At 55.2% G+C, this 13111-nt stretch overlaps 1 protein-coding gene across 1 annotated transcript; it reads right to left on the reverse strand.

The window, feature by feature from the left end:
- Nucleotides 1–1624: 1624 nt before the first annotated feature.
- IFNL1 (interferon lambda 1) lies at nucleotides 1625–4402 on the reverse strand. The gene is made up of 6 exons (XM_032227641.1): nucleotides 4399–4402; nucleotides 3801–3943; nucleotides 3536–3628; nucleotides 2739–2882; nucleotides 2546–2635; nucleotides 1625–1759 (listed from the first exon to the last, which is right to left on the reverse strand). The coding sequence occupies exons 1-6, from the start codon at nucleotides 4400–4402 to the stop codon at nucleotides 1625–1627; spliced, it is 609 nt and encodes a 202-aa protein (XP_032083532.1).
- Nucleotides 4403–13111: the final 8709 nt, after the last annotated feature.

Consider the following 13111-nt stretch of genomic DNA (forward strand, 5'->3'; position numbering starts at 1 on the left):
ACCTGAGGACTTCAACTCCCAGAATTCCCCAGCCAGTGTCCTCCCACTGCTTAGTGGGGCTGATGGGAGCTGTAGTGCTAAGCCAGTCAAGGAGGAGAATGAGGGAGGCTGTTTGGAGCCGGATTGTCGTAGCAGAGAGGAAGGGGCTCTCGGATCTTGGAGGGGGGCCTGGGCTGGGCCTGGCCTTGCTGGCCAGAGTTAAGACTGGGGAGGGGCCAGCCTGACCTTATAAGCTCCACATCTGGTGGACCCAGAGAGGGTTTGGCTTGGGCTTAGCAGTTTTGTGCGTTGGTATAGTTTGCAAATCCAGCTGTTGGGGGCCTGTTTAGGAAACCAGATTTTGTTCTCCTGTCTGGAGGGGCCAAGAGATCTAGTTGGAGTTGCTACTTTGGTGGGCTTCTGAAACATCTCCTGGCTCCCAATCATCTCCCCAAGGAGGAGCTGAGGGTCCCTCCCTCCCTCCCTCCCCCTATTTTCCTTCCTCCCCCCCTCCTTCCCTCCCCCCCCTCCCTCCCTCCCCGTACACCATAAAAAATGAGGTGCTAATTCTGTTGGCATGGTATAAAATTTAATAAATAGCATTGGATTGTATATAAAAATAGAAAATAAGATAAATTATCATTTCAATGGCAAAACACAATCATATTCTTTGGTCTAGCAGCCAAATTCTTGTCACTTCATAGACAATGATGGCTTCTCAAATTACAAGGACAGCAGTAACAACATTTTAAACCCTTTTGGTGCCGGAGTGGAGGGCCGTCTCCCTTTCAAGGCTGCTGGTGCCCTTCCCTTTTAAGTGGGCGTCTCAGCTGCCCCTTGGCCTGATCCTCAGAGCAGCCCCTCCGGATTCCCTGGGTGTGGAGTCTGGATGCAGCCCAGCTGCTGATTTCTCCAGAATGATTCCCTCCGCACAGCTGGTGCCTCCAACAGAGGTCAGCCTTGCTTGGGAGGCGAGCTCCCTTTTGAAATTACTTTGAAATTCTAACCTTTCTGGGCAGAAGGGCAGGCATGAATAAATAACATTCTTATTTTATGAATACGATTCACTTTAAATAATGGGTCTCCCCTCCACAAATGCGTTCATTTCAGATCCAGGAAGATTAAAATAAATAAAAATAAATATAGCATCTCTTTTACAACACTGGCTGATCACAGTTTAGCAAAGGTGCCGTTTTCCCCCCAGGTTCTTGTGCGACAGACTCTCCCGCCAGGGAAGAAGAGCCAACACGACGCCCCAGGTCGCCAGGAGCCGGTGAGCCTGGCATGCTTGGGAAAAGGCATCCGTCAGCCAAGGGGGCTCTTTGGGGCAAGGAGAAGGACATAAAGAAGAGAAGTGGCCCGTGAAAATCCTGGGTGGGAATCCAGGGCTCTGCTCCAGATCATGCTGGGGTGAAGGCTTCCTCCACCCTGGTGCCCTTCAGGCGCGTGGGACGACAGAGCCCATCATCCCCGGGGCATCTGCAGGGCACCCTGTGGAGGGAAGCGTGGGGAACTTTGCAGCTGCTGATCCTGATTGAAGTCCATTTGGGAGTAGAGAAATGTCATTTACGGAGGGGTCGTGGGGCTTTCCGGCTGCCTTTCTCATCTGGGCAGCCTTGCCCGGGCTCAGCGGCCTCTGCGGCATTCAGCCTAGGCGGGTGGTGGCACGGAGGTGGTGGCGGTGGCGGTGGTGGAAGTGGTGCCGGAGTTGGTGGATGTCCTTTTCCAGGAGGCGCACGATGTGGAGGCCGACCGCTGCCTCCAGGCACTTGTGTGATTGCTGGAAGGAAGGAAACGAGCAATGATGCCATTTCAGCCCAGGGACTGACTCAGGCGTCACATATGGATCTTAGCACAGAGGTTGGTTCCTACTGGTTCGGCTGAACTGGTCGTGGCTTGGCAGCCTGGGTCGCTGGAACCGGCAGCAACTGAGGCCTGCCACACACCCCAAACCGGTCCTCCGGGTGGGGCCATTGGCGCCTCCATCTCGTTTTTTGCTTCTGTGCACACGCATCAAGGGCGCAAAGCGTGTGCGGCGCGGCTACAAATGAACCGGCCGTCGTGACTGCCAGAGGGGAACACCCCCCCCGGGCCCTCCCCACCTCAGAATGGAAGGCGATTGAACCCCTTTGCTAGAGGGACCCATTCCGTGAGACCAAACCTGGTAACTTTTAAAACCTTTGGACTTCAACACCCAGAATTCCCCAACCAGGATGTCTGGACTTCAATTCCCACAATTCAAGCTGGCTGGGGGAATTCTGGCAGTCGAAGTCCACGAGTCTTAAAGCTGCCCCCCCCGCCCACCACGTGAGACCACCAGTTTCAAACTTGGCCACTTTTAAGATGTGTGGAATTCAAACTTGAAGTCCATCCACCCTGGCTGGGAATTCTGGGTGTTGAAGTCCACAAGTCTTAAAAGTTACCAAGTTTGGAAAACATTGGATTAGGCTCTAGGAGGCTTCCACAATCCCCCCCCCCAAAATGAAAGCAATTAAAGCCACCCAGGAGGCAGGCAGCCTGGAGGGACGGTAAAGCATAGAAGTACACTATCCATCCCATGGCTCACCTGGGTGCTTCTGGCGTTGAATTTCTGGATCTCCTCCTGGAAGTGCTGGAGGGGGCTGGACTTCTGCCCGTGGGGGGCTTTGTCCCTGATCTGAAAAAAGAGGGGAAGGGGTGAGCCAGGGCTGCCTCTCCCCCTGGGCCCCAGAGGTGGGAGGGGGGAAGGGAAGGGCCCCTCTCTGTGGGGCAGGACTTACGCAGGTGGCCAGGACCTCCTGGAGTGGATGCAGGAACTCCAAAACCTTGGAGGCGTGTTTGGAGAAGGCAGCCTCACTGACGTTCTGCAGAACAGGCACCATCAGGGCCAGCTTCACCTCCACGGCCTCCATCATCTCCCATTTCTACCAAAAAAGACAAGATATTCATTATTTTGGAATATTCCAAAAGGAATTTTTGGGGCCCAGGAAAAGGCAGGATCTCCTCTTTCTGCAGATTTCTAACGCCCACCAAGGGCTGAGGCCAGGGAGGAGTGGCTGGACACCGTCTCGTGGCCAGAGCTGGTCCAGAGCCCCCAAGTGGACATTCCGGCTAATGCTGCCCCTTTCAGATGAGCCCCCCGAGGGGTCAGTGGGCTCCAACATGCCCAAACTGCCTCAGAATCTGGCTATCCCGTCAGGCCTGGGGCTAAAGATTGTAACCCGCCCGAATGGTATGAATGTTGTGTTTTAATCATGTACTGTCTTATATGTAAAAGTTTGTCTTCCCCCCCCCCCTTGGATTGTGAGCCGCCCTGAGTCCCCCCAGGGAAAAGGGCGGCATATAAATAAACCTTCTAATCTAATCTAATTCAAAGTTAACTGGGAGACAAAAAAGTCTTGATTTTCATTGACTCTTGGGACGTGAACGGAAGAGATCCACAGAGAATCTCCCCCTCCTCCTCCCCTCCCCAAAATCCTGGGCTGCACTGATGCCATCCTTTCTTGGCCCCTGTGCCCGGGGTGCCCTCCTCTCTCCTGCCCCTTGGCTGGAGTCTGGGCTGGCAGGAGCCACTTACGTTTCTCAGGCGGTCCATCTTCACTTGGGGGAAGCGGAGGTGGGGGCTGGTGCAGTTTTTCCAGGGTTCTCCTCCTTTGAACATCTCGTCCTCCTGGAGTTGGGAAGGAAGAGGGGGGCAGCATTGAAGGACCAGGAAGAGAGAAAAGCCCCCCCCCCACCCCCAGGGCTGTCCTCAATCCCGACCTCTCCCCCTTGAGGGAAGCCCCATCCTCCCCAGCCCACAGATGGCCCTGGACTGCAGCTGCCGTCAGGCGAGGACTTACGTATTGGTTCCTGAGTTCCCTGAAGGAATTCAAATGCTCAGGTATTTGGGGGAAACGGCAGGATCGGAGGGGCAGGCTCTGCACCCAGGTGGCTTCGAGAAGGATCAGAAGGGCAAGAGGACCCAGCAGCCAATTCCTGGGACCTGAAGCAAAGGAGGTGGTTAGAGGACGGGGAGCTCACATCTCCCTTGCAAGGCATCGCTGGCCTCCTAAAGACCCGTCTGTCTGTCACCTTCAACTGGGCAAAACGGAACATTGCAGTGCATCAATTTTTGAGCCAGGATCACCCCAAAGGGCTAACCCACTGAATGCATCCAAACTCTGAGATCCACGACTCCAGCGGTATTGAAATTTGGCAAAATTGTGGCTGATTCGGTGGCAATGCACCCTAGTGGTCAGCCGTGACTATCATTTCCGATGACTTCACTGGAGGCCGGGCTGGTAAATGGCTGCTATGGGGGGGAGGGGAGGGCTGAAGGGTGTGGGAGGGGTGCATTGTCCTCCCTAGCAATTGAGACCTAGATAAGCAGGGATTAATACCAGAGAAACTATCAAGTGGAAACCAACCCAGATAAGCAGAAATTAACCCCAGACAAACCCATCTAGCGGAAAACAATTCCTTGATCAAAGCACTACCAAGAAGGAAACCACAACGCCACCAACACTGCCAGGGCCAACTACGGCATATAAACAGGTAGCAAACATCCCACTACTCATACTGGTGCTGTTACCCAGTTGGGTAATGAAACATTGGCAAGAAAACCACCAGGCTCAGGGAGCACCAAGACTCAGAGCTGCAGAGAGTCTCTTTTCTTGAAAGGTAATTGCCTCGCTCGCTCGCCCAGCCATTTGTCACCGGTTAGGGCTTCAATTGCTCCTCTGTAAGTACTTTTGCATTGGGAAGTTGAGTAATTGGACAATTAGGAGGGGGGGGGTAGCAGGGAAGGGTCCCTGGGGACCTAGCAGGAGTGGAACATCCCACCCTTTAGGGTCTGTCCTAAATCTCTCGGCTCTTTGGATCTTCCTCTACAGGATTCTCCACCTAATTTTAATTATTTATGGTGGGGGGCAATTGGTTCCTTACGTTGCTGTCCGAAGGGTTTTAACCCCAAAGTCAAGATTATGGTCACAATTCTGGGCCTGAACCTTCGACTTACAACACTTTGTTTAGTGACTCTTCCAAGTTGTAAAGCACTGAAAAAAGTGACTTATGAGCGCTATGACTATTGCGCCCTTCCATGGCCAGGTGGTCCAGATTCACCCGCTTAGTAACTGGCTCATATTTATGACGGTCGCCGTGTCCCAGGGTCACCTGATCCTTTTTTTGCACCCATCCGAAGAGCAAATTCAATGGGGCAGCCAGATTCACCTCCCAATCGTGTCACTGACGCCTGCAGTGATTCACTTAACTTATGGCCAAAAAGGTCGTAAAACGGGACAAAACTCACTTAACCAATATCGCTTAGCAACATCAGTTTTGGGCTCCATTGAAGTCTAGATTCAATTACCAAATTTCGGCCATCGCCTTCACTTTTAGACCCCCAAACACGGCTTGGCCACACGGAGACCCTTTCGAGGTGTAAAACCTCCGCTCCCACAGCCTCCGGAGTCTCCTGGAGCAGAGTTATGGGAGTTGTAGTTGGAAGACGCCAGCTGGGGAAAGGATGTTTGGTCCAAAGTAAAGGCGATTCTTGTGAAGAGCAGATACATATTCCCTAATTTAAGGAGTCCTGTACTCCTCTCGCTTCAGCCCCCGGCCTCTCCCAGGTCCTTAGATCTCTCTGTCTCCCAGCAGTTCCTCCGTCTCATTTCCTGCCTCTTCTGGGGCCCTCTGGCCAAGGACAAGACTGGCCTGGTCTGGCCACTGGAGGGCCACGTCCGATGAGGCCCTGCCTTGCTGGGCGTGCTCCAAGCACGGATGTCCGAGCCAAGGAAGGGACCTTGCAGATGACCTCGTTGGTCCCCTGCACAACGCAGAGATCTGACGTCTTCCTTGGGCCCACCTCAACCTTTCCCAGGAAACGGACTCACCTGCCGCTGTGGATGGGCTGCAGCCCCAGAGGCCAAGGGAGAAGGTTTTCGTCCTGGAGGCCATGCTTCTCTCGTCCGGTGTACCTGCTTGCTGAAATCCCAGTCAAGAGAACCTGACAATGTCCTGGGCCTTCCATCCTTCCTCTTTTTATATCGTCCGTGGCTTTTCAGTTTTTGGTTTGAACCTGAAAACAGGCAGGTGACGTTTGGAAAGCAAGCAAGAGAAAATGAAAGTGAGCCATGCTGACCGGGATCCCCAGGTGAAGTCACTGCTGGAGGAAGCCCTTTCAGGGAGGAGCCACGGGAGGTGTGCCAGGTATGCACGGCCGGCCGAGCCGCTGCCGCTCCAGCTGAGCCTCTTGGCAAGAATTTGAAACTCCCAAGGCCGATTGGAGCGAGGATGATGAAACCCCAGGCAGGCCGAGGAGGGGGGAGAAGTGGGCCTTGGCCAGCGGTGGAGGAGGACACCCAGCACAGAGACTCCTTACCTGCCCACCCTCCAGGCCAGGCTTCGGGTCCAGCTTCCAGCCCTGGTGGAGAGAGAAGCAAGAATAAATCAGACTAGAATAGCTGGAAGGGACCTTCAAAGTCATCTAGTCCAACTGCTCAAGCAAGAGACCCTCCACTGTTTCAGGCTGTCAAATCTCTTCTTTAAAACCTCCAATGTTGAAGCACCCACAACTTCTGGAGGGAAGCTGCTCCACTGTTTAATTGTTCTCGCACTTAGGAAATTTCTCCTGAATTCTAGATGGCTTCTCTCCTTGGTTAGTTTCCATCCATTGTTTCTGGTCTTCGCTTCTGGTGGGAGAAGCTCCGTGCAGGCCCCCAGGGCCCCTGCCTTCTCCTGAGGAGGCGGAGTCTTTAAACCGCCCCCTCCCCAAAACGCAAGCAGCAGAACAGAATAAGAGAGTTGGAAGGGACCTTGGCGGTCTTCTAGTCTCCTCCTATTGCTTGGGTTGGGGTGGGGACAGTTTAAAGACCCAGCCTCCTCAGGAGAACAGGGTGGGCCTTGGGGGCCTTCAGGGAACTTAGGGAGAAGCAGCCCAGCTGCTCCTGAGCTTCCCACTTGGGGGTTAGACTAGATGTCCCTCGGGTTCCCCGCAAGTGCTGCTTGGTGCACCCCTTCTTCACCCTGACCCCATTGCTCTCCTTCAGTGATTGTTTTCAGGAAAAAAAAATGGTATGGCTATAATGGGGAGGGGGAGTATTTGCTGTAGCAGGTCACCCCCGAGGGGCTGGAAGGACCACCGGCATGGCTGGTCTCTGGATGGGACCGTGCCCATCCTCTGCTGGGGAGATTCCAGCTTCCAGAGTGCCACCCCCCCTCCCCTGCAATTTGGGGAGGTGGGCTGAGAGCCAAGTGCTTGAGGGTGGGGCCAAAATGATGTCATGCAACAGGTGTCCAGCCTTGAGGGCTTCAACTCAGAATTCCCCAGCCAGCTTTGCAAAAAAGGCTGCTCGTCTCCACAGATTTCACTTCCTGTTGCGGTTTCCTCCCTCGGGTCCCGGAAGAAGGGCTCCGAAGGGCTTCCTGCCCAGAGGGGCGGGGGAGACCCAGCCCCCTGCCCACTTCCTCTGCCTTAGACCTGGCTGGCTGGCTGGCTCCTTTCCGCTTTCTCCACCTGGACCAGGAAGGGTGAAGCGAAGGGTCCGAGGCGGAATTGTGGTTGGCCCCAAAAGCGGGTTTTGTGCCTCTTCGGGAGAAGCAATTTGTGGCTGGACCTGTGCAGCTGTGGGCAGGGGGCCAGTTGCTGGATCAGCCCCCCCCCCAGGCCAATTTACACACACACACACACACACACACACCGAGAGTCTCCAGGTGCCCTTCAGCCACCATTTTGCAGGTTTACCGATGGGTGTTCCCATTTCAGTTGCTTCTCCCTCTTAATTCCAGGGCAAACCTCTTAGAGATGCCCACCACGGACTAACTCAGCCCCTCCCCAAGGTAAGCAGAGCGGTTGATCTGCCCGTGGGGCCCCTCCCTAAACAGTATTGATCCGGACGCCGTTTGCATGGGAAGTGGGCGGAAGGAGAAAGAGAAAATGCCCGGCTTCATTTCCACTGGCCAGAGGAGCCTCTCTCGGCCTCCGGCCAGCAGCTTTCGGTCACCTCAAATCTGGACATTGCTGGACATTTGAGCCCTGTTGGGAAAAGAGCGGTTGGGTCATAGAGGCAGTCCTCGACTTACGACCACGCTTGAGTCCAACATTTCTGTTGCTAAGCGAGGTAGTTGCTGAGTGAGTTTTGCCCCATTTTACGACCTTGCTTGCCACAGCTGTGAACTGAACCCCTGCCGTTGTTAGGCACAAAGTTCTTAAATGAATCCGGCTTCCCCGTTGACTTTAACAGATTAGCAGAGTTGGAAGGGACCCTGTAGGTCATCTAGTCCAAACCCCTGCCCAAGCAGGAGACCCTAGGCCCTTTCTGACCGATGGCCGTCCAGTCTCTCCCGTCCAGTCCGGGCTTTGCTTATCAGCAGGTCGCAAAAGGGGATCACGGCACCCCGGGACACTACAACCGTCATAAATAAGAGTCCATTGCCAATGTTGGTCCATGACATGCCACAACGGTCATAAGTGTGAAAAACGGTCATAAGTAACTTGTTTCAATGCTGTTGTAATTTCAAACCGTTGTTAAATGAACTGTTGTAAATTGAGGATTACCGGTACCAGTTTTTCCACCCAATGGACTATTTTTTATCCTGGTTTCTGTAATATTCTCTTCCAGGCTTCCGGTCTGCCTGCCCTCATTTCCCCTCCCTCCCTCCCTCCCTCTGGTGCCACCTCCTTGGTCTGGAGAGGGTCCAGAATCCTGCAGGCACTTTGGTCATCGGTCCCCAGTTGATGGTGGCATGATGACTCACTCGGCGGCTGACCAGTCATGTAAACAAGGGGATCTCCGCCTGGGTCCAGGGAGCTGGCTTTCCGCCTCCTCTCTCCCTCTCGCCAGTCACAAGCAGCCGTTGCCCAGGTGGGAGGGGGGGGTCTGGCTTGGCTTCAATCGACCCACTGGCTAAAGATTGCGTTGGATTGCATCATCCCCCGTGGCTGCTGGTCTTCCCTTCGGTCAGTGGGCGAGGATGGTCCCTGCCCCCACCCGCTTTCCAGCCCCAAATATGCCGAAAGTGAAAAGCAACAGAGAGCCTGGGAAAAATAACCTTGGATTTATTTTGAAAGTGTTTCATATACATTATCGCAGGAAATTCCAAGCTTGGCAACTTTTAAGACTTGTGGACTTCAACTCCCAGAATTCCCCAGCCGTCTGTGCTGGGGAATTCTAGATCAGTGTTTCTCAACCTTGGCGACTTTAAGTCCTGTGGACTTCAACTCCCAGAATCCCCCAGCCAGCACAGCTGGCTGGGGAATTCTGGGAGTTGAAGTCCACAGGACTTAAAGTCGCCAAGGTTGAGAAACACTGTTCTGGATCGTTGCCCAAAGCAGGTAACATTCTGAGTGCTCTGATAGTGTTACCTAGTTTGGTAATGAGACGTCTGGAAAATAAGAACAAGCTCAGAGGGCACCCAGGACCCCTCGGGTCAATCCTGAGCTGCAATTATTCCCCTTTATTAGATGGTCCACTGGCCCACGAAGCCTTCGGCCCTCCTGCCACCGCTGCTGAAAATCACTGGCCTCTGTTTGGCATCCGGCAGGTGGCAAAAAAAGGGGGGGGCGCAGGGCCCACGACCTGCCATGTCACCAAGCTTTGAGCCTCTCCAGGGTGGCAATTGCTGCTGACACCTCCACTGTGGCGAGACCCCCCCCCCCAGCTCTCCCAGCCTCCCCCACCGGCCTCTGCGAAGTGCAAAGCTTTTAACGCTCTTCGAATTCCCTGATGAGTCAAATGGGAGTTGAACGCTTTTCCCCTTCAAGGTCTCTGATTTATGCCCGCCGCAACGGGAGGATGTGGCAAACAGAGCCAGCGAGGGAAGGGGACAGCGGGGGGGGGGGGAAGAAGGCGGAGATGGGCCCCTTTGGCCTTGGCCGATGTTCTGGCGCTCCCAGGCAGCTGGAAAAGACGGCCTTTCGGGGGCCCGGAGAAAGGGAACCCCAAATGGCAGTTCCCAAGAGAGGTGAGACCCCGGAGAAGGCTGGCAAGGAGGGTGGCGACACCCAGCCCCATCTTGGTTGCGAAGAAGCCGAGCTCAACTGGAAAGGCAAGGGGTGGGATGTCCTGGGGGGGGGGGTCCTTCAGCCTTCCTGCCCTCTGCTCCTCCCCCTCCCCATTCCAGCCCCCCTCACGGTATGGCTGAGGGCTGCCCTCCAGTGCCAGCAGCCACTTAATCAGCATCCCCAGCCTCTGCGTGGCAGCCACGGGCCACTAATGGGTGACTAATGGGACATCGGTGACCTGGTGGCATAGATCAGTAGTTCCCAAACTTGGCAACTTTTAAGACTTGTGGACTTCAACTCCCAGAATTCTCCAGCCAGCAGAAGAGAATTCTGGGAGTTGAAGTCCACAAGTCTTAAAGTTGCCAAGTTTGGGAACCACTGGCATAGATTAATCCTGCCCGGGGAGGCTTGGCAGATGGGCCAGGCTGAGCTTTGTAGGAGGAGGGGGGGGCAAACAGGGATTCTTTATGCAAGGGGGGGGCTCTCTTGGCAGTGTGAGGAGGGGCTGCAACCCTGAGTTAAGGGATTGAAGATGGGGGGGGGGGTCTTCAGCCCAAGGAAGACGAAGGGCTCCTGGCATCTCAGATGCTCATGGATAATTCCTCCCCCCCTTTGTGCGAGGTTTTTCTCCTCTTCCCTCTTGGAGATCATAGGAACGCTGGCGAGGGTGGGCTTCGCTGGGGAAAGGCAGAGCGGGAGGCCACCATGCACACCTGTGTGCAAGCGTGTGTGTGTGTGTGTGTGTGTGTGTCTGCCCTGGGGGGGGGGTCTGTGCCTGTGCGAGCGCTATAAAAGAACTAAATTTGGCATCGGAGGGAAGCCAAGTGCTCTTCCCTCACCTGTCCTGTGCTGGGTTTGCAAGTCCGGGCAGGTCTTTGGAGGCTTCGGTGGGGGGGGTTGCCCAAGGGCCCCCCTCCCCAGACCATTCCTGGCTTCTTGACTACTCAGCAGCGCCAGGCCTTGCCAAGAGATCATTCGTTGCTTGCCAACAAGTCATAAAGACTAGCAACTTGATTTCTGGTGCAGTTGTTGAAAGCACCCCTGAACTGGGTTAGAACATAGAACCAGAGGGCTGGAAGGAGCCCTGGAGGTCTTCTAGTCCAGCCCCTGCCCAGCCAATTCCGGAAAGGGGGCTTGCACGGTGCAGCTCAGAGAGGCCCAGAGTCGTGGGGTGAGCAGCCTCTCCCCGTGGCTCTTCCGGCTGCAGCACGGAGGCAGTTTGGCAAAGCCCGTCCTTGGCAGCCGTCCCTCCAGTGCGGGCCGAGGGATTCCATCACCCAGCCGGGCCTCCGGTGAAGTCATCGAAGCCGCTTGGGAGGGTTGAAGGAAAGGGCACCAAGAGGTGCCACTTCTCGGCAGCAGAGCCGTCTCAGGGGAAAGCCAGCCAGCCCCTCCCTCCCGGAGGCCGTTTGGATCGGATCAGAGCCTTCTGGCGTTTTCTGCGGCTTGTGGTTTTATGGCGATGTTTTCATTTTATGTGGATTTTATTTCCACCGTGGAGGGTGGAGGTTTAAGCTGTTCTCCCCCCCCCCCCACAATTGAGTTAAGTGCTGAGAGCCTGATTGAAACGGGAGGGAAATGTAATAAATAAATAAACGCTACATGGGAGACCACCGGACCCCGACCGGAATTCCAGATTCTCCAGGGATTTGTTGCAAATGGTGGATGATTCTCCCAAAGGAATTTCTGGCTGCCTGCGGGACACAAAGGCCCCAATCCTGAAGTGGGCAGAGACTGGGGGGGAGGGGTTCTGTGCTTCCCTCAAGACCTTCCCAGGGATATTCCCTCCCCCCTGGTCGCTGTGCCCCCTGCCCGTCTTCAGTGAGGAAGCTACTCACAAGGCCGGCGGTGCTGCCTTCCATCACAGGAATGGCGGCATCCAGGGGCCCCCAGAGGGGGTCTCCCAGTGCCCCCCCCCCGTCAGAAGTGCAGGTCCTTGCCTTGCAACTGTAAGGGAGCTGGTCATTACGATCATGATGGTCGTTAAGCAGGTTGCAGTTGTAAAGTGAATCTGCGGTCGTTAAGTGAACCTGTTGTTTGCTATGGGGCATTTTTTCCAAAAACCATAAGCGCTGGTTTCAGGTGGCCGTGGGGCGTGGCAGAGGGCCATAAATGCACCCAGATGATGGGGGGGGAGAGGGAGGAGCTGGGTGTCATAACTTCAGAACTGTTGTAACTTTGGAAACTTTTGGGTGGGGGTCCCTTTGCCAGGCAGGTTGAGTTCACACAATCTCTGCCAGGAATTGAAGCCTGATGGGAGACCCCTGCATGCCTTTTGGCAGGTGGGGGGTCTGTAGCTCCATCTGTGCCGGGGAGGGGCAGCTGGAGGATCTGGGACCCCCCAAAGTCTCCCACGTCCCTTCTGGGGTCTGCAGAGGAGCCCCTGGAGTTGGCAGGCTGGGCTTCCATGGGGTGGGGGGAGGAGGGGTTGCAGCTCACCTGCCTGCCAGCCCCAAACACACACCCCCCATTTGGGGGCGGCTGCTGTTAACAAGGCTGCTGCCTCTTCTCTCCCATTTGACAGGCGGGGGGGGGGGGTCTGTCCACGGCTGCCGAGAGGGGGAGTTCCTGGGAGGTGCAGAATTCAATTTATATGCAAATGCGCCTGCCAAAAATTTAAAAAAATAAAGAATTAGTAGGGTTGGAATGTAAAGAGGCAGAACAGGTGTGGGCTGGGATGGGGAGGAAGGATGGGGAGGGATGGGGGGGGGGAATGGTGGCCTTCCTCAGCTGGTTGTCTGAAATCCCCCCCATGGGGGTCCTTGGAGCAGAACAAGAGAGGCTCCCACATGGGGCTGAGCAAAGCGCCGGTTTCTTCTTCTGCACTGTTACCGTCTTCGGATAAATTATGATTTGCCTAACTCTGGTTTATCGACTTTTGCCAAGCCAGAGAGGATCTGGCGGGAGAAACGCCAGTCGTGGGAACCTGGCTTCCTGAAGGCCCCGAATGGCCAGGGGCTTTTTCCACTGACCCTGGGGGGGGGGGGGCTCCTTCTGCTTGCCTCCTTTAGCGGCATCTGCCCAGCGTTGCATCTAGAGGACTCCCCCCCCCCTCAAATCGGGGAGATGCTTCTCTCCTCTTTTAAAAATCTCATGAGCCAAAATGAGCAGCTGAGCCATTTTGCAGGCTCAAAGGGGGGTCTCTCACCTGGGCATAAGGGGGTGGGATTG

This window comes from Thamnophis elegans, chromosome 12 (assembly GCF_009769535.1).
Source record: "Thamnophis elegans isolate rThaEle1 chromosome 12, rThaEle1.pri, whole genome shotgun sequence".
NCBI classification, from domain to species: Eukaryota; Metazoa; Chordata; class Lepidosauria; order Squamata; family Colubridae; genus Thamnophis; species Thamnophis elegans.

Excerpts from the sequence above, each read along its gene's own strand:
- IFNL1 (XM_032227641.1), bottom strand. Across the intron at positions 2,636-2,738 it reads AGGAGGTCCTGGCCACCTGC|ATCAGGGACAAAGCCCCCCA; the intron begins GTAAGTCCTGCC and ends CTCTTTTTTCAG. Across the intron at positions 1,760-2,545 it reads TCAACGCCAGAAGCACCCAG|CAATCACACAAGTGCCTGGA; the intron begins GTGAGCCATGGG and ends CCTTCCTTCCAG.